Source organism: Coturnix japonica, chromosome 1 (assembly GCF_054131305.1).
Source record: "Coturnix japonica strain WE chromosome 1, WE-NBRP24, whole genome shotgun sequence".
NCBI classification, from domain to species: Eukaryota; Metazoa; Chordata; class Aves; order Galliformes; family Phasianidae; genus Coturnix; species Coturnix japonica.
In genome coordinates, this window is record NC_140663.1 from 100,427,025 (window position 1) to 100,451,763 (window position 24,739).

General features: G+C 48.2%; 1 protein-coding gene across 2 annotated transcripts; it reads right to left on the reverse strand.

The window, feature by feature from the left end:
- Positions 1 to 521: 521 nt before the first annotated feature.
- On the reverse strand, positions 522 to 18,196 carry LOC107323903 (cystathionine beta-synthase-like). 2 transcript variants are annotated; one of them, XM_015883416.3, is made up of 16 exons: positions 18,049 to 18,196; positions 17,441 to 17,595; positions 14,004 to 14,110; positions 13,109 to 13,243; positions 12,094 to 12,173; positions 10,525 to 10,656; positions 9,498 to 9,567; positions 8,183 to 8,274; positions 7,053 to 7,178; positions 6,674 to 6,758; positions 5,229 to 5,334; positions 4,776 to 4,847; positions 4,195 to 4,329; positions 3,602 to 3,710; positions 2,958 to 3,042; positions 522 to 883 (listed from the first exon to the last, which is right to left on the reverse strand). In XM_015883416.3, exons 1-16 carry the CDS (start codon positions 18,058 to 18,060, stop codon positions 786 to 788), a joined length of 1,599 nt encoding a protein of 532 aa, XP_015738902.1. In that variant the 5' UTR covers positions 18,061 to 18,196; the 3' UTR covers positions 522 to 785. The 2 variants fall into 2 exon arrangements, with proteins under 2 accessions (XP_015738902.1, XP_015738910.1); XM_015883424.2 differs by lacking the exon at positions 18,049 to 18,196 and having other exon boundaries at positions 675 to 883; positions 13,964 to 14,110; positions 17,441 to 17,575.
- Between the last annotated feature and the right edge of the window lie 6,543 nt (positions 18,197 to 24,739).

A 24,739-nucleotide genomic window follows, 5' to 3' on the forward strand; every position in this document is an offset into this window, starting at 1 on the left:
ACCCCTTTCCACTTTGCTCCCTTGAAAATGAGCTCTCGGGCTGAATATTCATGAGCTGAATAAGACAGGAAATTGGGACATAGCCCTGTCTCACGGCCCTGTTATCATGTCGTGAGAATGAGTCTCCGCTCCTCAGAGGGGTGCGGCTGGCTGTCCCAGCCCAGGGGACGTGCGGCCCGCACTGCTCCCACCAGCCCTGCAGCCCCACAGGAACCCCACACACCCTGCTCCTCCTGGCTCTCTCCCTCCTGCTTGCCCCAGTCTCCGTATCCCAAAAGGAGTCAGGGTAAGGAGCAGGGTCCCCAGGGAACTGCAGCCTCTGTGAGATGCGATGAGGGTCAGGAGGGCGCAGTGTGACATGGCTTGTCCCCAGCCTTCAAGAGGAGCCGAGAGGAGCTGAGCTGCTCTTGTTGGAGATGGGCTCCGATCTCAGTGAGACCTCCTTCTTCTCCTGAAGGCACTAAAGCCTGCATCGGGAATCATCTGGGCAACAACAGCAGCAACCTTCATCCCAACCTAACCCCTCGTTACCTGTCCAGCCCTAGGTAGCTCCATGTAACCACATACGGCCATCAAATGTAATTTCTTTGTTTCGCTTCTCTTTAGCGATGCTCTGGCTGGCATCTAGCAGACACACGGTTATTACATTACAATTTTCACATAGTCATTTTGAGAAACCATCAGCTGGATTAGACCACAAAATATCCTCAGCCACGTGTTTCATGCTCAGGAGGAGCAGCTGACCCTGCTGGAGACACGGGGCTCAGCACGGCCGGGCTCCTTCCTTACTTCTTGTCATTTCTGCTGACAAAGGTGAGGAGGTCCATCGCAGTGACCACGCCAAACACCATCTGTTTCATGAAGGAACTGCCATTCCCACTGACTGGAAGCACAGAAAACACCAGGTTAGTGGAGGAGAATTTAAGGAAAAGAGGAAGAAAAGAAGAGAATTTTAAAAGCTAAAGCTATTCAGACTGAGGCTACTGTTTATTTTTTAAGAGAAAACCATTAACTGGGACTGCAGCTGTCTCTGCCATATCTCAACTGAAATGACCAGGGCAGCCTCAAGTCAGGTTACTGGGTCACATCAGGGAGGTTTAACCCATGGAGGACCCATGACTTCCCCATTGTTTGTAGCCAGCCGCCATTCTGGTTCTCCTTCTATCACTACAAAACTTTTTAGGCCGAACTAATAAGACTCTTTGGAGCAGCAATGAGATTCTTTAGAGATGCTTCCTATTCTGCTCTAATAATGTCCTACACCACCATTATTAAAATAACACCGCAGCAATTACTTCAACTATCTGATAAATGTTTCCCTAAAGGGAAATAAAATTAGCCGCCAGCGTCCAAACAAGAGGAAGAAGAACAAACTGTGAAGATGTGGCAATGAGATACCAGGGACTAACCGTGAGGGCATTAAAGCAGCAACAACTGCTGAGAAAGGAAAGTTAGCCTAAACGTGTTTTTTTGGTGAAAGAATTGGAATTGTGCACCAAAAGCAGACTTGAAAAAGAGCCTTTTGCTTGGCCGGGCTTGCAGGTGGCTTTGGAGCTGCAGGAGGATCTGCAGCAGGCCACGGGGATGCAAGCAGATGGGTTGTGCAGCTGGCATACAGCAGGTCTGGGGCTCCCAGGTCAGCAGCAGCCTGCTGATGGCAGTCAGTAGAACACAATAGCGCACACCGCTCACCACAGGAACGCCTCGCGTGTTCAGTGTGTAATCCCATAAAGTCAGTTTAATTGCAGCCTTCAGCTCTAGTGTCACGCTAAACATGGGCCTTATGGTTTTGGTTTGGTTTTTTTTTTGTGTGTGTATGTGTTGCTATATTTTAAACAAAGAACCTCCCTCAAGATAAGGTCAAATTCATACCTTTGCAAGTCTTACAATGTAATTGTACCAGAAAGATGTGTTAGGCCAGATTTGCAGAACTGCACATACCGCCATACCTGCTGCTGTCAGGGCAATAGCTGCTGCTATGGATGCTTTATTGGACTCATCAAATGGTTTTTCTTCACTGGCAGAGCAACCCTATACCCACCCCCAGACCAGGAAGGGCTTATAACAGGGTGCCTGAAGGTTTGGTTCTCACAGTCCAAAATACAGTCCAACACCCAGCCATGAGTGCCCTGTAAAGTGACTTTTTGGCTCAGGCCCCTCAGGGCACACAGGAGGACTTGGCTGCATCCCCTGGGCTGGAAGTGGGAACAGAGGTGTTCAGAGAAGATGGCACAGCCTCTGTGCATACGGAAAAGGTCTTTAAGCAGTGGGATGCAGACTGAGTATTTTTTTCCCTTGCACTTACATGCCTGAATTCCATCTAAGACTTTTCTAACCTGCCCAAACTCTCCTTTGCCCCTGTCTTCAGGCTACTAATTCTGCAGCAATCCCTCTCTTCCCTTGTTTCCTCTGTTGCTCACAGCTAGCAAAGCAGTGATCTGAATTCAAGGCCAAGAGACTAATTGGGCACTAAAAACCTGAGGCTACAGCTGCACAGCAAAAGCAGCACACCCCAGATGCTACCTACAGTCTGCCTTGCTTGTCATGGGAGACCAAACAAACACCTTCCTGTTCTCAAAGCTGGGTTTCCATGAGAAATTATGAGATGAGGAGCTGATGTGTGCTTCTGTGTCATTTTTTCACTGTGGGAACAACACAGATCCCAAGGGCTCCTGTGGGACACAGCCAGTCACATGCTGGTCCCAGGTTCCACTGGCTAAGGTTTCCCCTTGCTTCTCTCATCCCTGCAGCATCAGGAAAGGAAATGGATGAATGATTGGACTATTTCAGCACTTGGCAGATCTGTGAGGTACAGCTCCTTCCTGCAAAGGTGCAGATGCTACACGTGTGAAGCAGCTGCACTGATCCCTCTCAAGTTTGGTTTGGGGATTTCCCTCTCCCCTCTCAGACATTTGTGCAAAGCCTGGACGGTGCTTCCCCTTTTTACAGATACCTACACTGCATTTGCTCGTGCACAACAATAGCAAAGTGGTCATTCTCTAGGATGCAGGAAAGCTTCCCAAGGCTGTCCTCCAGGCTGATCTAAACAGGACAGAAAGAGACATTTTACAATTCACATTTACAGAACAGAGGTGAGGAACCTGCCTCCCACCTCTGATTGTAGCCAAGTGAGCAGAGCGGACCCAGATTAGGCATTCCTTACTCACCGGTACTTGTCTTTTTGTCTGTGGGAAACCTGCAAGGCTGGCTTTGGCACAGCTGAAATACAGTGCTGTCTCCCTGAAAGCTTCTGTGGGCCAGTGTGAGTTACCTCCACCACCAACCATATACCTGGGGTGCACTGCCTCAGACCTGTGAATGTCTGGGCTTTGCTCTCAGAGGGTTCTGGCCAAATGTAAGACTGGGTGAGGATATTCAAGTGCTTTGCTCCTGATGCTCCTGCATCTGAACTCCACAGGGCTGGCAATGTTTTTGCAGTTGCCTTCCCTATTCTCATCTCCAGGATGGTCACCGTCCTGATTTCTCTCCACCTTCCCTTCTCTGCCCTCCTCTCCCAGATGCTCTCACCACCTCAGGGTGGTGGAGCATCTCCCCCCCACCCCCAGACAGCAGAAGACAGCAGCCACAACCTTAGCAGTACCTTGGAGAACTGGTCGTAGATTACTTTTGTAACGGGGTCTGAGAACTGTGCGCTTCCAGCCAGCACTGAGGTCAGGGTGTTGCTGAGGGTTACCATCCCCAGAATAAGTCTGCAAAGGAACAGAGCTTTCCAGAAAGCCAGGCCTAAGGTCAAGCACACATCTTATGAAGTCAGATTCCTGCTGCTGTGAGTGAGAGGCACCAGCCTTCTCCTCACTTGAGTAAGGATCTTTTGTAGGCAGGGGTCCTATGGTGGCAACCCCCTAGAATGACCTATCACAGAGAGTCCCCTTGATGAATCGTGTCTGCTGTTATTGTTAGCAAAAATAGAGGCGCTAAACTTCCTAGTTATTCTGTTCTAGGAAACACTGAGCTCATGCAATGGCTGTAGAATTTATGGGGTAGAACATCTCCAGATTTTGACCCATCTGCTTATTCTTCACAAGGAGGCGGATGGTATTTTAAAAATGTGCTTCTCAGAATTCAGCACAAGCGTTCTGTCATTGGATAAGTAGATGGGACTTTCTTTTTAGCTTCATGGTGGCTGTTTTTCCTGTTGGAATGGCCATCTCTGTAGCAAGTAAAAATAGTTACCCTGATTCAGCAACAACGGGAGCCTGGTCGTATCCCTTCTCCCGGAGGATTTCAATTGCCTTTTGACAGCTGACTTCTGGGAGAAGAATGAGAGGGGCTGAGAGATTCAGTTTCTGCACCTTGATGTTCCACCACCTGTTGAAAGACAAATGGCAGCACCAAGATGTTACTCAATGCTGCGCGGCTGTGGGACGTGCTCAGGGAGGCAAGGACGGTAGAGATAAGACCAACTGTGCAGAGATATTCTGCCTGCCTGCAAAGCTCATGCTTTAAGCTTGTAAGCAGAGGCTGACCAGCTCCCTCTCCATCATTCTCTTCAGTGGACTGGACAACGACTATCACATAGGATAGAACAGCATCTTCAGAACAGAAACGGCTCCTTAATTAACTAATTGGAGAAGAGGGATATCTCGTCACTGAGAATAGAGGAGCTGACTTTACAGCCTTCTGAGAGGGATCTGGAGTTAATTGCATTTTTTAATTTAAATACTAGAAGATAAAACTTTCCTTTGAAGATAATCATTCCCAGACTCAGAAGCTTGATTTCCTAACACAGTTCATACTGGTGGAAGTTGCCTTACCAAGGCTTGTGCTCCTGGACATCATTTAGGAATCCGTTTTTTATCATCCATTTATCATTCAGGAACTTGGACCTAGAAATCACCAACAAAGAATGGGTCTGTAAGCCTTCCACAAGCAGTCGTGCTTTGCTCCATGCATTAGACCGCAGCACTGCCTCAGGGTTCCCATGATTTTTGCAGCTGGCTGCTTTTAGCCCTTTTTAAGGTCACTGGGAGCTGCAGGTGTTTGGTGGCTCCTCAAAGCATGCCAGATATTTGAGTTCCTAACTTGAAGCACGCAAGTTCAAAAACTTTAGGTTGACTAATTTCTGCTCCGTGCAGTAAGGCAGTGACAAGAGGAAATTAAACCCAAGCGGCCCAACAGCCGGTTTGTGCTGTTTATTGCTGTAGTGTGCTGTTTCTTCATGTCATTTTCTTCCCTCTGAGCTGTTTGAAGGGGAGTGGGAAACTCACATGTAGTTCCTGACAGAGTCGGGCAAGATGACGACGCAGCGCTGACCGTCCTTCAGGTCCTTGGCAGCCTGTACAGCAACAGACATGGCACTGCCTGAGCTGCCACCTGATGGGTACCAAGAAGAGAGAGACAAGCGTTGGGAAGGGGGATAGCCTCACAGGCTTTGAGGGTAGGAAGAGACTGAGTAGGGACTGACTGGACATGCTCCTAGGATGCCCATATCGCACCCTTTATTTGGGTGAGGAGAACACTCTGCCAAATCAAGACCTTCTGGCGAAAGCATTTGTCAAGCAAAGATTTGTTTTAAATGCATTGCAAAGATTGGGAGAAAAAAAAACAACCCAACTACATAAACATTACACTCATGCTTGGAATACCAGGCCGACGTGATGGAAAGACCTGAACAGTGTATGTGTGTGTGTGCATGTGGTTTGCTGCACGTAGGGGAAGCAGGTCACTGCTTTACAGAGGCAATTTCTCCATGGGTAGTTCGAGGACTGGAAGTCAAAGTCATTCCACTATCTGCGTGCCCATTACACACCACACTCAAGGCAGCACGTAGTTTACTGCAGGTTAATTAGCACTGGGTCACATTTTTCAAACTAATGGTGAAAGTCTCTGAAAAATGCAGTTCTGGGAACATGAAGCTATTCAGAATTTATAGATGAGTTCAGCAATTGGTTCCCACTGAGACATAGTGACTACGTTTGCTAAGTTAAATCGACATAAATAGCCTGATCTCTCTCAAAGTTCCTGGGATGTGAGTACCCAGGACTTTTACCAGCTGTACCTACAGACCTCTATATCTTCTGATCCTGAGCACAAAGCTATAGCTATCTGCTCAGGGACAGGCAAGGCTGAAAAATGCTGATGCTATGTAGAGGCTCATAGAGTACAGGCAGGGTTTGCCTGAGGACATCTATTCACTTTGGGAAGCCCTAAGGATCACTTCCAGTTTGTTGGCACAAGGAGAAATACTCAGTAAGAACACCTTACGCTTACTTTACTTTCAAACTTTCCTGGTCCAAACCTGGCACCTCTAGTATGGCAATAGTTCAAAGACAAAGATTATAGCCTCGCACAGTTGCTAGCAAGAGAGACAGTTTTAGTCCACCTGTCCTATCCTGAATCCTGGTAATCCTTCCCTTCAGCCCATGTAACACTACACCAAGCAAAATTAGGCCAGAAGATCCATGTGCAAAGGCGTTACAGCAAGCGGAGAGTTACTGCTTCTATAATTATTGTTGACAATGAGCCAGACCCCAGACCACTGTAACGCCTCTGATATCTACAGAGATCTACATAATAGCCACTCAGCCTCATTAACCTAGCAGACACAAAACACACAGAGCATCTACCCCTGAGCTGCTTTGGACCCAAAGCGATTAAAAGATGAGGTTGAAAAAGTTTGTTAAGAGAAGCAGCTGTTGTCATCGATGCTTACCACACAACAACCCTTCTTCTCTAATCAGTCTGCGAGACATGAGGAACGAGTCTCTGTCGTTGCATTTATACCACTGATCAACCACCTGAAGAGAAAACAAGATGGTCAGCTCCTGGAGGAGATTTTTCAGGCTGCCCCAACCCTCTGACACCCGCCATGGTGCTGCTGCCTACAGCACCTGGCAGCTTTGAGCTGTTTTCCACACTTGATGAAAACAAATGCATTTATCAGAACACCCTTTCTAGCCAGATGCCTTTCCTTGGAGAATGGAGGACTGTCTGACAGGTCCAGAGTCAGGATGAGAGAGAGAAAATGGTGGAAGTAGGTTGGATGCAAAGACAAAGATATGGCAGAGGCCTCTTATCACACAGCTACTTACTGATCTGTCCAGGACAGTAGGGATAAAGTCATGCCCGATGCCCTCCACCTCTATGGTTATATTGTTTGTCCTGTTCAATTCACTGGGCAGAGCTACGATGGAGCCTTCAGGGTCTACACCAATTATCTGCAAGGGAAGGAAATATCAAAGAATAAAATACACCTTTATCAGTGACATTTTTCCTCCCAGTGTATTCATTAATATTACTATCCTCTGGCAGTGTGGAGGTTTTCCAGGATAAAGAAAACCACAGTTTCCTACTTTTTTCTTTTTCTTTTTTAAATAGAGAAGGTTCAGTTGCTACAGAAGTGACAGCGATGGCTTAAAATGTTATCACTCTCCAGGTGTTTGTCATCACCATTTTGGGTGAGGCCGATACTTCCAATGTTCAGCCCTTAGGAGACAAAGTGAGAACTCTTTCATCTACACCACTGCAGTGCCTGCCAGTTAGCTCGAACTCTGGAAGCCTGTGGCTACAGACTGACATCCTATCTGGATCCAGTTTTGCTGGCTGACAGTGGCATCTCTCTAATTGCTTACAGCCTTCCATCTGTTCTGAGGCTACTTCCTTCAGTGCTCAGCTTCGGAAGGAATCACAGCACTGCTCCACAAACAGCTCCAAGCAGCCTAAGAGCTTATCTCATGCCCAGGTCCACCAGTGGCTTGGCCTGTACCACCATCAGAGTTTGCTCATGTGCTTTCTACAATAGGAGAGAAGTAATTGCCAACCATTTGGCATGGTATTTTCAAAGGCAGGTGAGAAGCACTGGCACAGCCAGGGTGGTACCTTCCAGCAGCCAGTTACCCAGGAGCAGCAGCAGCATCAGTAATGCTGTCAGCTGGGCCAGAATCTTCTTCAGGAGACACCTGACCATGTCCTGCAAAGGCCAGGATTAGTAATGGGGCTGTGGACCCTTTGACTTCCAAGGCATTTGAATGAATCTAGCTCAAGCTGAGCGTAACAACAAATTGTTTCCAACAAAAGCCAAGCTCAGCATGAAAAGGTGAACAGACAGAGACAACAGGTGTTAGTTCAGCCCTGCCACACGTGAACCATAGCATTAGTTTTGATCAAAAGCATAGGCAGGAAAAACCAGGGGAGCCAATGGGAACCCTGTCTCCCAGCTTACTTTGCACTCGGGGCACTTCTCCTTCAACTTCCTCGCAATGCCAGTGATGGTGCCCCCTGTGCCAGACCCAATCACCACCATGTGGACTTTGCCTGCAAATCAGAGAAGAGAGAGGCTCACAGGGACTCAGCCTGGCCACAGCACTGTCTTTCTTTTGTCCAAGCCCCATCTCCATCAACTACTACAACCCCGTATGTGGCAAGGAAGGGCAGGGCTCATGCTAACAGGCATGGTGAGGAGCTTGGAGGAGCTAGCTGGATCTGAGCACAGCTGGTCCTTCCTCAGCACAGGGGGTTGAGGATGACCTCCAGATCTCCCACTGGTTTCCATGGTTTCTTCACACTTGGCACCTACTGGTCTGAGCAGGAGGGAAGATCTCAGCACCTCCAGCCCTTTCAGACTGCACCACATTGGAGCAAAGCATGCATATGAATAATAGTACACATCAACAGGAGGGACAGCCTGTCAGATAGTGTTAGGACGCATGGAGGTTGGTGGTACCAGTGTCAGTCAGCTGTAGTGTCACTGATTTTGGAGAAATTATAGTGGTTTAGGACTTGTAGGAGCAGAATCCATGCCAGGCCTTCAGAGCCCTGTGATGCAACTACACTGGGGCAAAAGGACTCGCAGTTCACTACTGGCTCCCAGCAGGAGCAAATCTAAATGTAGTGGAAGTAAGGGCGAGATTTTTGTTTCTGTTGCTACCCAACCACTGTGCTATTCTGATAACTGCTCTCCAGACAAAACCCCTGATTCTTGTTCACCTTTTGCATTGCTCCCAGTGCTGGCAATAAATTTCTATCTGTACAGGCATGGACTGAGATAGATAGTCCTTCATCCTCCCCTGGCTGTCTCATCAAATCTCATTAGTTTGTTAAGTTACAGTCTGATTTGATTTGCAAATGAGATTTCAGGATCTGATACAACTCTCCATGCCCTGATGGATGTGTCCCCCATGGTGAGGCCTCCTGAGCCATCCTGTGCTCTCAGGTCACGTAGGTGTTATATCAGCCAAGAGATGGCTCCTCCTGCTTCAGGAGAGCCAGGTTCTGTTCACTGTCATGTCTCCTCCCTCAGGCTTTTGAAATCAGGAGCTGTAACAGGGAAGACCTGCAGGCTTAGGTGGATCTGGAGTGGGTCATGTGAAGGTGCTACACTCTACGTGTCAGTGTTATCAAGGATATCTTCCCTTACAAAGGCCCTCTTGGCTACATCTATACCTTTCACTCAATAAACTACGTAAAATAGGCCTCTCCCAAAGGGTTGTAGCCCTCCACACATCTTCAGCATGTAGAAATAATGGTACAAATGGTACCTTCACACTGCTCCAGGATTTCCTCAGCGGTGGTGTCGTAATGAGCCAGAGGGTTGCTTGGATTTCGGTACTGTTTATTTCAACAGAGAACAGCATGAGTTATGGGGTAAAGCATAGGTCAAATACCGAACTAGCAATAGCTCCTGATGAGCCTTGTCCAAAACATCCAGCTGCCCCTCTCCCCTCTGTGGCAATGGCTGCCAGCTCACAGGTATTCCTCCTGTTTGTCACCTTGGGACAGGTTTCTTAGAACACTTCGAACTTGTCCACACTGGAAGCCTGAATACTGGCAGCCTGTGAACACTCACTGTCTGGTATGCGATGCCTCTGGTGTGAGGACAGCATGACAGTCCCACACTCTGCACTGCCAGCTTTTGTGGTTTTGTTGATGGCTTTGCTGTTGGAGGCAGGAGTCCGTCAGCATTGCAGATGGCTGTTATTAACCTTTCCTGTTGCCTAGAAGAAGCTGAAAACACAGCCCTACAATACTCCTAAAGTGTTCAGAAAATTATAAAAGAAACAAACTTCCCTCTCAAATATCCTATTCAATTCTTTCTTCAGGATTCTTTCCTGCGGTGGGGTCTGACCAGAAGGAAACGCACCCCCTGTATAAGACCCAGTGCTACGGGAACCACTGCTATGAATCATCAGGGTTTGCCCTTTGCAGCACAGTGCTTATTTCTGAAGCAGGAATGAAGCCGCTAGGTTGGTGTGAAAAGTGATTTTCAGGTCAAAGGTAAACCTGAAGCAACATGAGGAGCCTTTCAAGTGGGCAACAAAACCCAGCCTCTCCCACCTCCCAGTGCTGGCAGAAACGTTTCAGGTTTGGAGGTGCCCCCGATTTTGTTTCTGCTACTCTCTGCTTTACAGAACAGTGATTATGTTTCATGCGCCATAAAATGGTAATTCCACAGTGGTGAAATCTGCCTTTGCTGCCAGTTTGAACAAAGCCCCAGATGCAGGCTGACTTCGAGCACACTCTATGAGCTGTGTTTGGGAAGTGAGTCCATGAAAGGACTGTGTTTACCTGATCCAGGATGTGAGAGTTTGGGATTTCATTTTTCAGCTTCCAGGCGACACGAATGTTAGACTCCGGAGCATCGAAACGGGTGCATGGGGTCCTCACAATTTCAACACCCAGTGCCTTCAGAATATCAACCTTTGGGAGGGAAGAAAGGAGATTTAAGGCAACCAGTCCCATGCAGTGCTGGTAATCTGAGCCCATGCATTCATGGCAGCGTCAGATATCAGAGAAGCTTTGCATGCAGGAGACATTTAACATTTGGAGATACAATGTCCAGCTCTTGGTTATGCTATCTTTGACATTCTTCTGGCACCAAGAGCCTTCTGCCTGCAGCTGACACATGGGATCGAGCTTGGCTTCGTGCCTTGTCCTACTTGGGGACAGTCTGGGGACACAGAGGAGGTAGGTAACACTGTGCCACTCTGTGGCACACGGGAAGGGGAATCAAGGCAGAGAACAGTGCCTGGGAAGCAGCTTTGGTATGTGCTGTGAGCTGAGACCCTGCATGCAAATTGGAGCTCAAAGCTGTCTTTGCCCCAAGTTCCCTTGGGGGAAAGAGCAACTACCATCAATCCTGGGATATTAATCCACTGGGAGGTGCAGCTGTTGGCAGAAGATGGGGTCAAAGGAAAAAAGTGGGCATGTGCCACTGCTCCTGGAGGTGAAGCTCGTGGCAGCTGGATGTGGCATCTGATCCAGACTGAGCTTATGTGAGATATATGTTAAAACAAGGGTGGTGCTTTGGAGAAGGGTTGAGTTCAGAGACAAGCCAGGGTCCTGAATGTAGTAATAGGTAATTAAACAGGTAATGAATCTGGCTTCATTAGCATGAGTTCACAGGGGAAGGAAGGGATGCCATTCAGAGGGACCTCAACAGACTTGAAGGGTGGGCCCAGGTGAACCTAATGAGGTTCAACACAGCAAAGTACAAGGTTTTGCACTTGGGCCGGAGGAATCCCAGGCACACATACAGACTGGAAGGAGCTGCCCTTGAGAGCAGCCCTGCAGAGAAGGACCTGGGTGCTCCTGGTGGATGAAAAACTTAACATGAGCCAGCAGTGTGCTCTTGCAGCCTGGAAAGCAAATGGTACCTTGGGCTCCATCATAAAAGGTGTGGCCAGCAAGGACAGGGAAGTGATTGTCCCTCTCTACTCTGCCCTTGTGAGGCCCCGTCTGGAGTACCGTGTCCAGGTCTGGAGCCCCAGTACAAGAAAGACAGAGAAATGAATCAGGGTCAGCAGCCCCAGCACCCAACAAGCCTCTCCTTTCCTCCCTCCAACCCTCACCCTCACAGAGCATGGATAGCTCCACATCTCTACAGACAAACACTGTGTTCAGCTAACACATGACCCAAGCTGCATTACCAACACTACATAATTAGTTAGATCACTGCAGCATCTCCATGCTTTTTTTGTCAAGAAGAAATCTTCTGAACAGCTACAGATATATGCCAGTACCCACAGTGAAGCTCAATGCCCTTTAAAGAAGAGGACAGTCTATCTTTTGACAGGGAGAGGCAGAGAGAGACAGAGATGTTTCCAGACTGTGGGTAATACCGTACAGAGCTCTGACCTTCTCCATGCTCATTTTCTCTGGCAAGACAATGATGCAGCGGTAGCCTTTCACTGCAGCGACCAGAGCCAGCCCGATTCCTAGATGGTGGGGAGGAAAAGTGGATCATTCAACAACAGCATTTGGCAAAGCCAACTGGCACACATTCTCTTCTTCCAACATGCCTCTCTCCCACTGGTGAACACAACCCAGACGTTTTCACTGCCAAGCTGCATGTGAGAGCATCTTCTGTGAGCCCTCTAGGATGCACTCAGAGCACCATGAGGATGTTGTAATATGGGAGATGATCTGTGATAACGCTGGTGTGGCACAAACTGCTTGGTAAGGCTGGGGAATACTTTCCTCCTGATACAAAGCCTAGTCTCTTTCTCCTTCCAAAGCACAGGAGAGAGGGAATTTGTTTTCAGGAGTACCTCACCCTCAAATACTCTCAGTCATGCTCTGGGGGGGGGGGGGGGGGGGCGAGGGGGGAGGTGAAGCTGCATATCTCACCCTATGGCCAGCAGGCCAAAGGGATCTGTATGCCAGTGTCACAGTGGTGATGGATGGAGCCAGCTGCTCTCCAGCCAGATGGGGCAGCAGGAGCAGTGTGTCCCCAATGGGAGGGCACAGCAGCAGCTGCAGGGATACGGTACTGCCCCATGAACAGCAGTGGGAGCTGTGCATGGGGATGTGGAAACATTCTCAGAAGGTCCAGTGCAGAATGGGCAGGATGGGGAGACTCTTCTACAGTCTCCCACCATAATCTGGTGCCTGAGTAGCATGATGGTGACAAGGAGTGAAAAAAAAAGATTTGTTTTCCAGCCCATGAGGGAAACCCTCTTTGGGAACCTCTGAATATTCAAGCATGGGGTTGCCCCAGGTTCTCCAGCTCCTCAGGCTTATCTGCATTGCCCCCATGCCTGCACAGAGATCCAGAGGTGCTCAGGGATTTCAGAAGTGAGTCTGCCAGGAGAGACGGAGGGAGGGGAACTGAGGTAAGGACAGAGCAAGTGCCACAAGCTAACCATGCTACCTGTGTTCCCCGAAGTGGGCTCGATCAGCGTGTCTCCTGGTTTTATAATCCCTGCTCTCTCTGCATCTTCCACCATCCTCAGGCTGATACGGTCCTTCACGCTGCCTCCTGCGTTGAAGTATTCGCATTTTGCCACTGAAAATCAAAGGTGATGCTCCCTCAGGGACAGAGCAGGATAATCACTCTGCACCACAGCCCCCAGCTCCCAAAGCCCTCGCCGCTATCACAGATATCCTCAATAACACAGAGATTTCAAGGTAATTGCATCTGACATTAACTGCTTCCTTAATGCTGCAGGCTGCAAGCCTTTGTTTATTTGCTGGGTAAGAGGCCCTGTGTTGACCTGCAGCTCAGGAACATACAGCTGCTGGGCGTCCTGTTCCCTTTCTTGTATCCAAGAAACATATGGATGTGGCACTTATGGACACAGTCAGAGGGCATGGTGATGATGGGCTGACAGCTGGACTAGATGGCCTTAGTGGTCTTTTCCAACCTTAATGATTCAGCGATTCCTTTGCTGCACCATGGGAGGGAGACAGCATCCCAGCAAACGAGGCTTTGCCTCACTGCAGCTTGCCTGGTGCAGTCTGCACCAGATCCTCCCAAACAAGGAGGAAGGCCCCACTGCTCTGCTTCCAGCTGCACTTTGACAAAGTCCCCAAGGGAAACAGAAAGTGAAATTCCCGGAGGAGAAGCTCCTGCTCAGCCTGCAGGGGTGGTGCAGGAAAACAATGACTGCCCTGTAAACTAATAAGCAGGAGTACCTAACACGAGCCACATGCGGCCCTCCCATCTGTTCTTGCTCTCCATAGAGTGTCTTCTGAAGCCCCCTCTAATGCTGCCCCTCAACCTCACCTCGTGGCCCGGAAAAACCTGGTGCAAAGGGGAAACTCACAGAGCTCACACTTGAGCCCATAGGACTTCCCAATCTTGTTGACTCGGACCATGGGGGTGCTGCCAATTTTCTTCAAGATGTTGGGTAAAATCTTTGTTTCTTCTGATCTGTATTAACAGAGGGGAGAAAAAAAAATAAAATTCAAATCAGAGCAACCATTACACAATATGAACCAAGATAAAACCTGAATAAGGTTCTGGGAAGGCCAATAAGAGACAACCCAGAACCAAGAGAAGATGAAACCATCATCAAGTCATGACAAGAAGAGTTAATTGTTGTCTTTCACCACTTTTACCTCAAGTTAATTATTCCTTTACACAAAAAAATAGTTTATTTTCTGAAATGACTTGTTCTATAAGAACAGATCTATAACTACGTGAAGTTAGAAGAGCAAACAAGCCTCAAGATTATACAGAGTCCACAGAAAGCCATGCACAATACGGACCTCTTCCTCTTTGCTCCATCCTGCCCAATTCAACCTCTGCTTTTTAGATTTTCAGCCATCTCTGAGCAACCTTTTTCTTGCCTTGCTCCTGTACTTGCTAGGATAGCTCCAAGCCATCAGAAAGGTCCAGCTACTCCAAGGCTCTTCAGTCTCAGACTGACAACAGAGGCCGCTCTCAGCATGATGTGTACACCAGCATCAATTGATTGCCATATTTCAGGGTATGAATGACCACCACTTGCTTTGGAGTCTTGTGCCCTTGAAGTGATACTCACAGAATCACAGAATGACCTGGGTTGGAAGGGACCTCAAGGATCATGTAGTTCCAACCCCCCTGCCTAACAGGGCCACCAAACATACACATTTACTAGATCAGGTTGCCCAGGGCCCCGTCCAACCTGGCCTTGAACACCTCCAAGGATGGGGCATCCACAACCTCCCTGGGCAGCCTGTTCCAGGGCCTAACCACTCTCCTAGTGAAGAACTTCCCCCTAACATCCAACCTAAATGAATCCAACTCATGATGAATTCTGTCTGAATTTTATGCACGAACCCAGCAACATTTTCAACCAAGGGCAAGAGTTACCATCTGTGTTTGCCAGTACGTGCCCAGAGTAAAGAAATGAAATATCAGTCAGGATGCTTCTCCTCAGGCCTATAGAGCCCTACATCAGTGGGCTCTCACACAGCTGTGCTCCCATAGAAACTACAACCAAATTGATACATGCCAGCTTCACCTGCAATGAATTAGCAGTGCACCTTGTTTTTTTCAGAGCAGCCTTATTATGTAACTCAGAGCTTTCTCACACTCCTGTGGGCTGAGTCAATTCTGCCATGAAGGAGAGGACTCTGGAGTTTTTTTCACAAATAATTAAACCGAGCTTTTGGGTCAGTTTAATTCAGTTTAATTCAGCCTTGTGGTTTTGCAAGGCTCTGTCAGCCTCTTAGAAGAAGCCAAGAAACACGTCACAGTGATTGCAACTAAGATGAAGAAGATTTGTTTGTCCAACACATAGCTGAATGCATCTTGCCACGCTAACAGGGAACTGCTGTCCTTGAACTTTTTAAAAGAAGGAAGAAAAAGATTGATGAGGGCTGTGTTTATTGGGGCCACAAATGTATTGCTCCTGGCTGATAGTCAGCATGTCTCTCTGAGTGGGGTGACAAACCCCTACCCCCTCATTGTTCAGCACAGTTCTTGCTTACTATCATCCTTTGAACCTTGAACCCAAGTTATCCTTGTGTGTTATTGCAGCCATGCAGGCAGGATGGCTGTCTGCTGACAGAAAGTCCATATGGTACAAGGATGACACGCTGGTTTACTTAAAGTCACACACCTCCCTACAAGTTTTGCAAGCAGGACAAATACACTTCTTGGAAGAGTACGGAGTAATGTTTTATTGGAGGCATTTACTGCCAAAAGGAGCCCCACTTCTTACATCTCAAGTTCAGGAATTGTGGCGTATTACACACATGCTACTAACTCTCACTCCATGGAAAGTGTTAACATCTACTGTGTGCTGGTGAATGCGAGGCAGTAACTCAACAAATGAGTTTTCCCCACAGCTGAGACATTTTCCATCTGCCATAGGGCCTCTGAAATGCTTGTCTGGTTCTGTAAAGCTGAGACACAGCATGAGGGGACTCCAGCTCCCTCAGGTGGCCTTTAGCTAGAGCCTGCCTTCCAAGGGAGTGACCTGAGAGCTACACTACACATCTAGACTGCGAGAAGACAGTTCAAGAGTAGAATGCAAGGCTGTTTATCTACTGTGCCCAGTGACTGTGGTAAATGAGATGCTTCCATGCTACGTGCACTCCAGCAAGGCAACCACAGTGAGCACTCCCCCAAAAGAAAGGCTTCTCTCACACTGGAGCAAGGCACCGAATGTTTATCAGTTCCTGTCAAATGACTTTTCTAATCACTACCATGTTTTTCTACAAAAATAATGCTAGCACAGTCAGCTTCCTTTGTCAGCTATGTGAGCCCTGTTCATGTGCCCAAAGGAAGCAGGTCTGTGGATATCAAGGCCTGTAGAAATGTCTTTGGTGCTCCTAAAGGATGTGGTGGGGATGTTCTTGTTTTGTAGCAGTTATTACAGACTTAGAATAGCAGTGAACAAGGATGCTTTTTCTCTAGGATTTCTGCTTTTACTCGTGACATGTTATTCAATAAGAGGTCCAGAGGATAAGCAGTCCAGCTTATAGCAGATCAGAACTGGATTAAAGACTATCAGAATTAGTCTATCTATCTCTGTATACCTCAGGGAGACTGTAATTAATATCCTTAACCAAAATAACATTTTGCCTTCTTTCCCTGATACTGTCCATTTCTGCCCCCAAACTCAGCTAGGTGTCATCTCAGAAAGTCCTTTTTCCCTATCGGCCACCATCTACAGTTCATGCAGAAAAGGGAAAACAATCAGCTCATTCCACATGCTTCTGCAAAGTAAAGTGTTGTGATACGTTCCAGTGCTGTGTGATATGTTTGTATTTTCATCAGTCTTATGCAGTGGACTGTGTTTCATTCCCTGAATCAGTGATACTGTGTGGGCCCCAGGTGGGCTCCATCCAGGCTGGCAGTGTTGTACCTCTCACAGGCTCTGGTTCCTCACATGCTGGACCTGAATTAGCGCACAGACACAGCAGCGATGTATCTTCAGTTTCCCTGACATTTATAGGACAGCCTTATCTGTAATAGCCTGTCTGAGTTTAGTTTGCAGGGCCATTAAAAACACTTCTCGTCTAGTCACTTTGGCAGGCTTGCCTCACCCTGGGAGGAAATCTGCTGCTCAGTGGACGCAAACAGGTTCAGAGCAGTCACCTCGCCTTGCACTGAGCTCTTGGGTCACTTACAAAGAGTGGGCAACCTCTGAATGTGCCACTTCCTTCTTGTTTAAGAGCCCAAGCCATAGTAATCAATTTTTATGAAGGATTGTAGCTATCGGTACCTCTTCCTGTACTCCGAAATAGCAAGCACAAAAGAATTACTTACAAGGGTACACAGGAGTGTGGAGACTTGTTGGCAGGTGTAGCAGCTGTCCACGTGCACTTACTGGGCAAGTTGGGAAGAACCCATGCGCTGTCGCCTTTGCTGTCCTGACTTCCCATGCAGCTGCCATTCATGAGCAGGCATGTCTTGGATGTATCCTGTATAGTGGAAATAGAGTGCACAGTCACCTGGGAGGAAAAGCGTGGCAGACACCTGTGTAATAATTGGCAAAGGTGAGAAATTATTTTCACATCTGGATGTGGAAGCAGGATGGGAGCCCACCTGGGGCATTCTTACTGGCTCTCCAAAAACCCAGTTTTTGGGAAGTCAAGAAAACCATCCATACCAAGAAAATAAACATTTTGGTAATTGCAAATTTCTTTTCTGACTTATGCATGGAATGAATTGGTCCTGATTCAGCCCTCGCTGAATAAACGGACTTTGAAGCTCAGTAGGATCGTGTTTGGAGACTCGCACCCAGGCTTTGTAGTGCTTACAAAGCCCTGCTGACTCGTAACAGTCAAGCAGGCAGCCAGAACACTTACAGATGAGTCATGATTATCTATATAACTTATGGCCCAACACGTGAGCCTAAGGGCAGCCTTGATTACCATTTCTGCCATCCTCCTGCTCACTCGTTTCACCCACTTGCAGTCACTTCTTTGAAGCAGCGGGACTGTTTGAAGTCAGTGCTGTGCTTTCTCAGTGGCTTCTCCACCAGCCAGGTGTATGGGGCTGCGCTTCGCTCTGTGTGGGTGTCCCTGAAACACAAAAATATAACAGATTTCAGCCAGAAGCTAGAACTTCTCTGAACATGAAGGTTAATAAATGCATGTTGTTGCCTGGCCCTGCCACCCCAGCTTGAAAAAGAGCACCAGGCATGGTGACTTTGATGATAAAAAATGAAATGTGGAGCCTGGCTGCAATAAGGGCCCAGCTCTGTACCTAAGTTGTGCTGCTGGGCCTTCAAAACTTTGCTCTTTGGGATGCCTGAGAGTCCACGTGGGATGGTCAGATGTAATCCAAGACCCCAGGTAGGTCTGTTACCTCCTGGTGGTTCGGGCAGAAGACACAGTGCCAACAACTGCCAGTTAAGCTAAATGCAACGCATTGGATGTAGACACGTGACGAAAACTTCGGTACACAGAGCTCCCCCTGAGCAATTTTAACTTTATTTTCCTCAGAAGGCCTCTGGAAGACCTGGCACCCTGCAGCCAGTTGCTGAGCAGCCACTCCTCTTCCTAAGGCAGCCTGGTGGCTCCTACTGCAGCCCAAAAAGGCAGCAAGAAGCCATGAGCATGCAGGGCAATCAGGCCAAAATGACCTGGACCATGCAGATGGGCTGATGAAAACTCTCCATGCAAACTTTGTTTCTCTGCACTATACCAAACCACCATCAAACCTGTTGCTTCTTAGGAGAGATTAAAGGGAAAAAAAAATCCATTTTCTTGCAAGCTAGGATTTGGGTCAGCCTTGAGAATGTCTCCCCAAGCAAATCCTTATTTACCCAATGCATTAACTGAGACAGAGCAAAAGTCATTTGTGGGTAAAGCACAGATAAACTGCTTATCACTGTTTACCAACTAAAACATTGGAAGGAAGATTTTACTAGATTTTTTTTTTCCTTTTATGTCCATCTTCACCATTCTGTTGTAGGGCAGAAACATAGGAAAGGCTGGAGCTTTTAGCCACTACAAAACAGTATGAGGGTTTCTTCTTTCACCCTCTTTGTGGATGCTGATCTCCTGGCCTTGGTGAGTGCCGGCCTGCAAGAGGTTGTGCAGTGGCTAACCAGATTTAGCATAGACCTGTCTCCATTCCAGCAGGCCCATCAGCTGGGCCCACCTCTCAGAGAGTCAAGGACAGGAGATTTGAGGGGTCACTTGGAAGAGAAATGCTGCCTTCTGGCCATGGGTGATGTCTTCATGAGAGGAGCTCATGGCAGAGCTTCAGGCATTGTCTCTAGGTCACCCTTAAATCCTTCCCTAGAGACACACCAGCCAACCCTCCATCAGGCCATTGAGCTCTGTTACATAGGGGTGCTTACAGTGACCAGTCTTGCACCACAGAAAGCCAAGCTCCAGCTCCAGCCTGGACCTGACCTATGCAGAGGCTGGTCCACACAGGTTTCTTGCGTGCCTAAATGCCCCAGTGCAGACCCTTCCTGGAGCTGGGCTCTCCTTGACCAGGCTCCAGTGCAATTCCTTAGCTACCTGCCAGTCTGGCCTGGCTTCGACTTGTGCCTCTTTGCCCTTGAGGCAGCTGAGCACAGCCATGGGCTGACATTGAGCTGTAAGGATCACCAGAGAGGACCTGCTGCCACTGCCTCCCTCCGTCCAGGTGTGCATCAGGTTTGCACATTCAGTTTAAGTGGGTGGTCCCAGAGACTTTATGCTTCACCTAATCATGTGAGGAGACAATGTCATTCATAATATCACCCATCTGGATGTAAGTGCCCCAGGCCAAAGCAGGTGACCTCCTCAGATGCCCCCTTAGACCTGTAGACTCTGAGCTCCTTACCACTGTCAAGAAGTGCCACAAGCCTCAGGGTATCTCTGCCAAAAGCAGCCAAGCCTGCCCTACAACTGAGCCTCAGAGACTACACGTTGTGCTGAGATGCCAAGTACAGAACCACATTACATTTAAACTAAGATCACGTTTGGCTCGTTATGTTCAGGTCCCTTAACATCCCAAAAGAAAACACAAGGAATGGGATTTCCATTTATTCTGTCACCTAGAGTTGGATGTATTTCCTAGATGTCCAGAGAGCAGAGTACCAAAACCTGCCCCTTGACTATGACAACATCTACATTCCTTACTGATGGAGGATTCATCACTTATCTTCCCCAAAGCTGGTTAATTCCTCATGCAGTGCTGTAGAACAGATATCCTGCCAAGCTACAATCATTCCAAAATCTCTGCCCAGCTGTGCCCAGAGTCTGAATTAGTATACTGAAATTCAGATGCAGCCAAAACCACCGTAGTTCTGAAATTGAAACTGAAGCTTGAAGCATAGGAAGCTCAATAGCATCTATGCAAGACTGCAGACAACCTGAAGCTTGACCTTCCCTCTATCTCTCTAAGGCCTGACACAACACCAAGGAGCCACTGTTCTGCTGATAAGTTCAGCAGTTTGATCCTGCCAACGTGCTTGCTTGGTTGAGAAGCGTGGACAGGGAGGGGGTTGGGACCTCTGTGAAAGGTCTGCAAGCTGAGCAGTGCTGAGAAGAGCAATATCCAATGCAAACATCTCCCCGCACTGCTTTCAAAGTGGTTTCAAGTCACCTTCCATCACAAAGCAGAGCAACGTCCTCTCTTGTTTGCCAGAAATCTTACCTACATCCCTAACTCCTATCTGAAGCTTCAGCTATTGTTTGATCCGCTGTCAAACATGTCCTGTTGTAGGTGTCTCGTAACAGCCCCCAAGTCTCTTCAGAGTGCAATACATCCAATTAAAGAAGCCAGGATAGAATGTGCAAGAGATAATGGAAATATCCATTGGAGTTGGAAACAATCCAAGAGGCAGGGCACGGTAACATTCAGCGGCTGCCACTTACTGAAATAATGTGTCAAAGATCGTAGGCTAATATTTATAGAGTACTTTGCAGATAAAAGATTGTGTTTATTAAGTTATCAGACTGCGTTGATAACTTCAACAAGAAGAAGGCTGAGATACTTCAAAGTGGTTTGAGGGAGAGTGGGAACACGGCAGCAGAATCTATGTGAACTTTCTCTGCTCAAAGGAAACTGAAAATGTCTTGCTTTTCTTGGAAGGGACCTCGGGAGGTTCCCAGCTCGGCCTCCTGCTCACACAGGTTCAAGCACTGGGTCCTCTTGGGTCTTGTAGACCTCCAAGGATGGAGACTGCACAGGCTCTGCAGACAGCCTGCTCCATTACCCAGCTGGCCATGTGGCGTAAAGACAGAGCCTCCCTGCTTTGCGGACTTACTCAGAGCTTGCTGAAAGCGCAGACACTCCCTGGGTCAGAGTTAAACTCTGATCGGGCTCAGAAGCAGAGGCTACCAGAATGCTCCTATCAAGTCTTTTTTGTGGTAACAGCGACCTGGCTAGTACGCATGGCTCCCATGCATTTCACCATTATAAAAGAAGCATACTCAGTAAGAGATAAACCATACTCACCACCTCCAGCGTACTGTCCGAGTGCTCTCACTGTGCTCCAGCTCCGAGCTTATATGTGCCCTGTGATAGTGAACACCAATGAGCGGCAGCAGAGCGCTCTGTGGAGATGGTGCTGATTGGGTCCCACCCCACGCCTAATTATGCCCAGCATCTGATTACTCTCTAATCATAAATGATTGGGGCATAAAAAAGATAAATGATTTATTGTGTTTTAATTCATACTTATCTTCAGAAGCGATTGCAGCTTAGCCCCCAGCAATGTTGTGGTCAGTTCTGAATGTGGTTTCTGATTCTCTTTTCATGTCTAAGACTGCTGCTTCAATTCAGGTCTAGTCAGCGTGTACCTTGCTGAATCAGGCATTAGCAATGACAGAAAAGACATGCCACTAACCCTGGAACCCGGGTTAGTCTTTATGCAGCCTCCAGCCCTACACCTCTCTGTTCCTGACCAACAGCTTTACTAGTAAGTCACCTGAGAGCAGTAAATGTGTTCAGCTCTACAGTGATTCCCAAACTCTGGTTGGGGCCATTGTGAGAGATTATCTGGGTGCGGATCTCCTAGAAGAGAGAGAATCCCTCCCTTGTGGCTGTTAGGTCCCCCCTTTCCTTTCTGCTTCTCACCACTGTGCCCTGCTCCCCACAACACAGTGGTGGAGGAAGCTACACTGCTACAGTCGAGCTAGAGTAACGAGTAACCCTATAGGAATGCTTATCATGGAGCCTTTTCCAAGACCCAGACTGGTCTTTTAGTTATTAGCACGGGAATGGCATTACCTTTGGTCTTTTTGCAGTAAAGGAAATCTCTGGAAAACATTGCCAGAGGTAATCCGTTGTAGAAGAATCTCGTGGGCTATCTGATATGACGTAGATCATGTAGATCTCTCATAAAGAAGCTGCAAATAGGCCTAACCCCGGTAAGGGATGTGTTTGCTGGGCACTGCAGTTACAGAATAACCCAGGCACCTCTCCCTGGCCGCCCTCTGAAGCAGCATGTGCTTGAAGCCCTGTAAAAATATAAGGTTCGTCAGTTACTGAACTGAAAGGAGATTTTTTCAGCCTAAAATGAAGCAGATATCTGTATAGGTCTTTTTTGGATCAAGTTTGTTTTTTAAAAGTCACCCAACTTGAGCTTCTTGACATAGGTTTTGTGCTTTGTCTGTGCCCAGCTGAGAACGGAGGAAGAAGTCACTCATGGGAAGCTGGATGGGGTCGGCACTGCTATCCCTGTCATTTTACTGCAGGGAACCGGACAGAGGATGAATGCAATAAAAATCTATTGAGCTAAAAAAAGAAACAAGGGTGAAACACAAAACTGAAGCTGTGCTACAGCAGACTTGCACCACCCTGTATTTTATCAGAGTGGATACATTGCAGCTTTGGCGTCACAGGATCCTGCTGATGAACTGCGTTGTCCCTAGGTCAGGAAACAGTGACTGGTGAGAACCAGCCAGCCATAAAAAGGGAGCGAGACATAGCGAGCATTCGGAGTGTTCTCTGCTCCAGACTGAACAGTCTCAGCTCTCTCAGCCTGTCCTCGTAGGGAAGTGTTCCATCCCTTGAATCATTTTTGTGGCCCTCCTCTGGACGTGCTCCAACAGGCCTATGTCTTTCCTGTACTGACATCTGGAGGCAGTACTCCAGGTGAGGTCTCACCAGCACAAAGCAGAGGGGCAGCATCACCTCCCTTGCCCTGCTGGTCATGCTTATCACCTAATATAGAATCATAGACCGTGAAGTATCTGTCACATGTTATACCATGCATGGACTTCTGATGTGGTCTGCACAGAGAGGCACAGGGCAATTGGTTATACAGATCCAGCTGGTTGCCACCAACAGAGGAGGCTGCTTTCCAAAGCCTGCGAGTGGGCCTGTGTGTGAAAGAACATTCATCTGTTAGAAGAAGCTGTGACATATTGTTAGCTACTGAAAGAACAGTGCACCCTGCAGTGTGTACAGCACTTGTGCATGGATTTCTACATACTGTTTTCTAAAGAATAACACAGGAGTGCACAGGCCACAAGTGAATTTCCCTCACAGAGGGAAGAACAGGCTCTTCTTCTCATGGCCACGCTGTTGCTCAGGTCCCTCACTGCCCTCCAGCAATAGCAGTGAGCAACCCATCCTGCTCAGCATGGAGTAAAGCAGCAGCTGGGCTTAGCCATGTGTTCTCCCACATTCCCTGCTGGCTCTGAGGGAAGCAAGGGCCAGCCCTGAGGGCACAAGCACGTTTGAGCTGGCCTTGGGCCCAGCAGCCGGCCCACAGCCTCTGGGCAGGCATTCAGGTCCGGCACAAAGATGGCTGAATCCCAGGTTCAGGCTCTGGGCAACCTGATCTAGCTGTGGATGTCCCTATTCATTGCAGGGGAGCTGGACTAGATGGCCTTTGAGGGTTCTTTCCAGCAATAAGAATTCTGATTCAGGTTGTTCAAAAAGTGGGATTCAGCCACCTGCACCCTCAAGTCGTCTGCACTCTTATCCTGACCTCATCCTTCCTCCTTCCTTATGGCTGGGCCTAAGCTGTGTCACCATACTCACCACCTTCATGCTCCCTCCCCAGCCTCTGAGGGCATGACCTGGGGCAAGCAGATGGGGATGGCAGTGTCAGGGGACAGGACCAGAGCCCAAAGCCTTCTCATGCCCATGGCTTCAGCCCCTAACCGACCCCAGAGGTCCAGAGCAGCTCCTATTCAGCCAAAGGGAAGCCCACTTGCCACTCTCACAGAAATGCTGCCCCAGAGGTAGGCAGCCTGGCTCTGTTCGTTATCACTTTGTTTCTCTGGGGAAGGCTAAAGGCTGGAAATCCTCCCAAGGCCCTTTTACAGCCACCTCCCCCTCCAACAGCACACTTCTGGTAAACACAGCAACCTCAAGGAATATTCCATGAGCAAAGCTCAGATGGATTTGGTTTTACTTTGCACTGGCAAAAGGTAGTGGCACCTCCATTAGCATCACGTGTGTTTTCTTTCTTTCCTTCCCAAAGGGAATTTATTGCTTTCATAAGACAGCTTTCCGGACTGAAGTCCTCCGGTTATCTCCAGAGCCTGAACAGAATATTGTACCCAGTAATTTTCCCTATGTCTGTGATCCGTGAGGAGGGGCAGCCCCAATGCTGGGGGACAGCACAGTCCTGGCAGGGCCTCAGCCATCAAGAAAAGTTCAGAG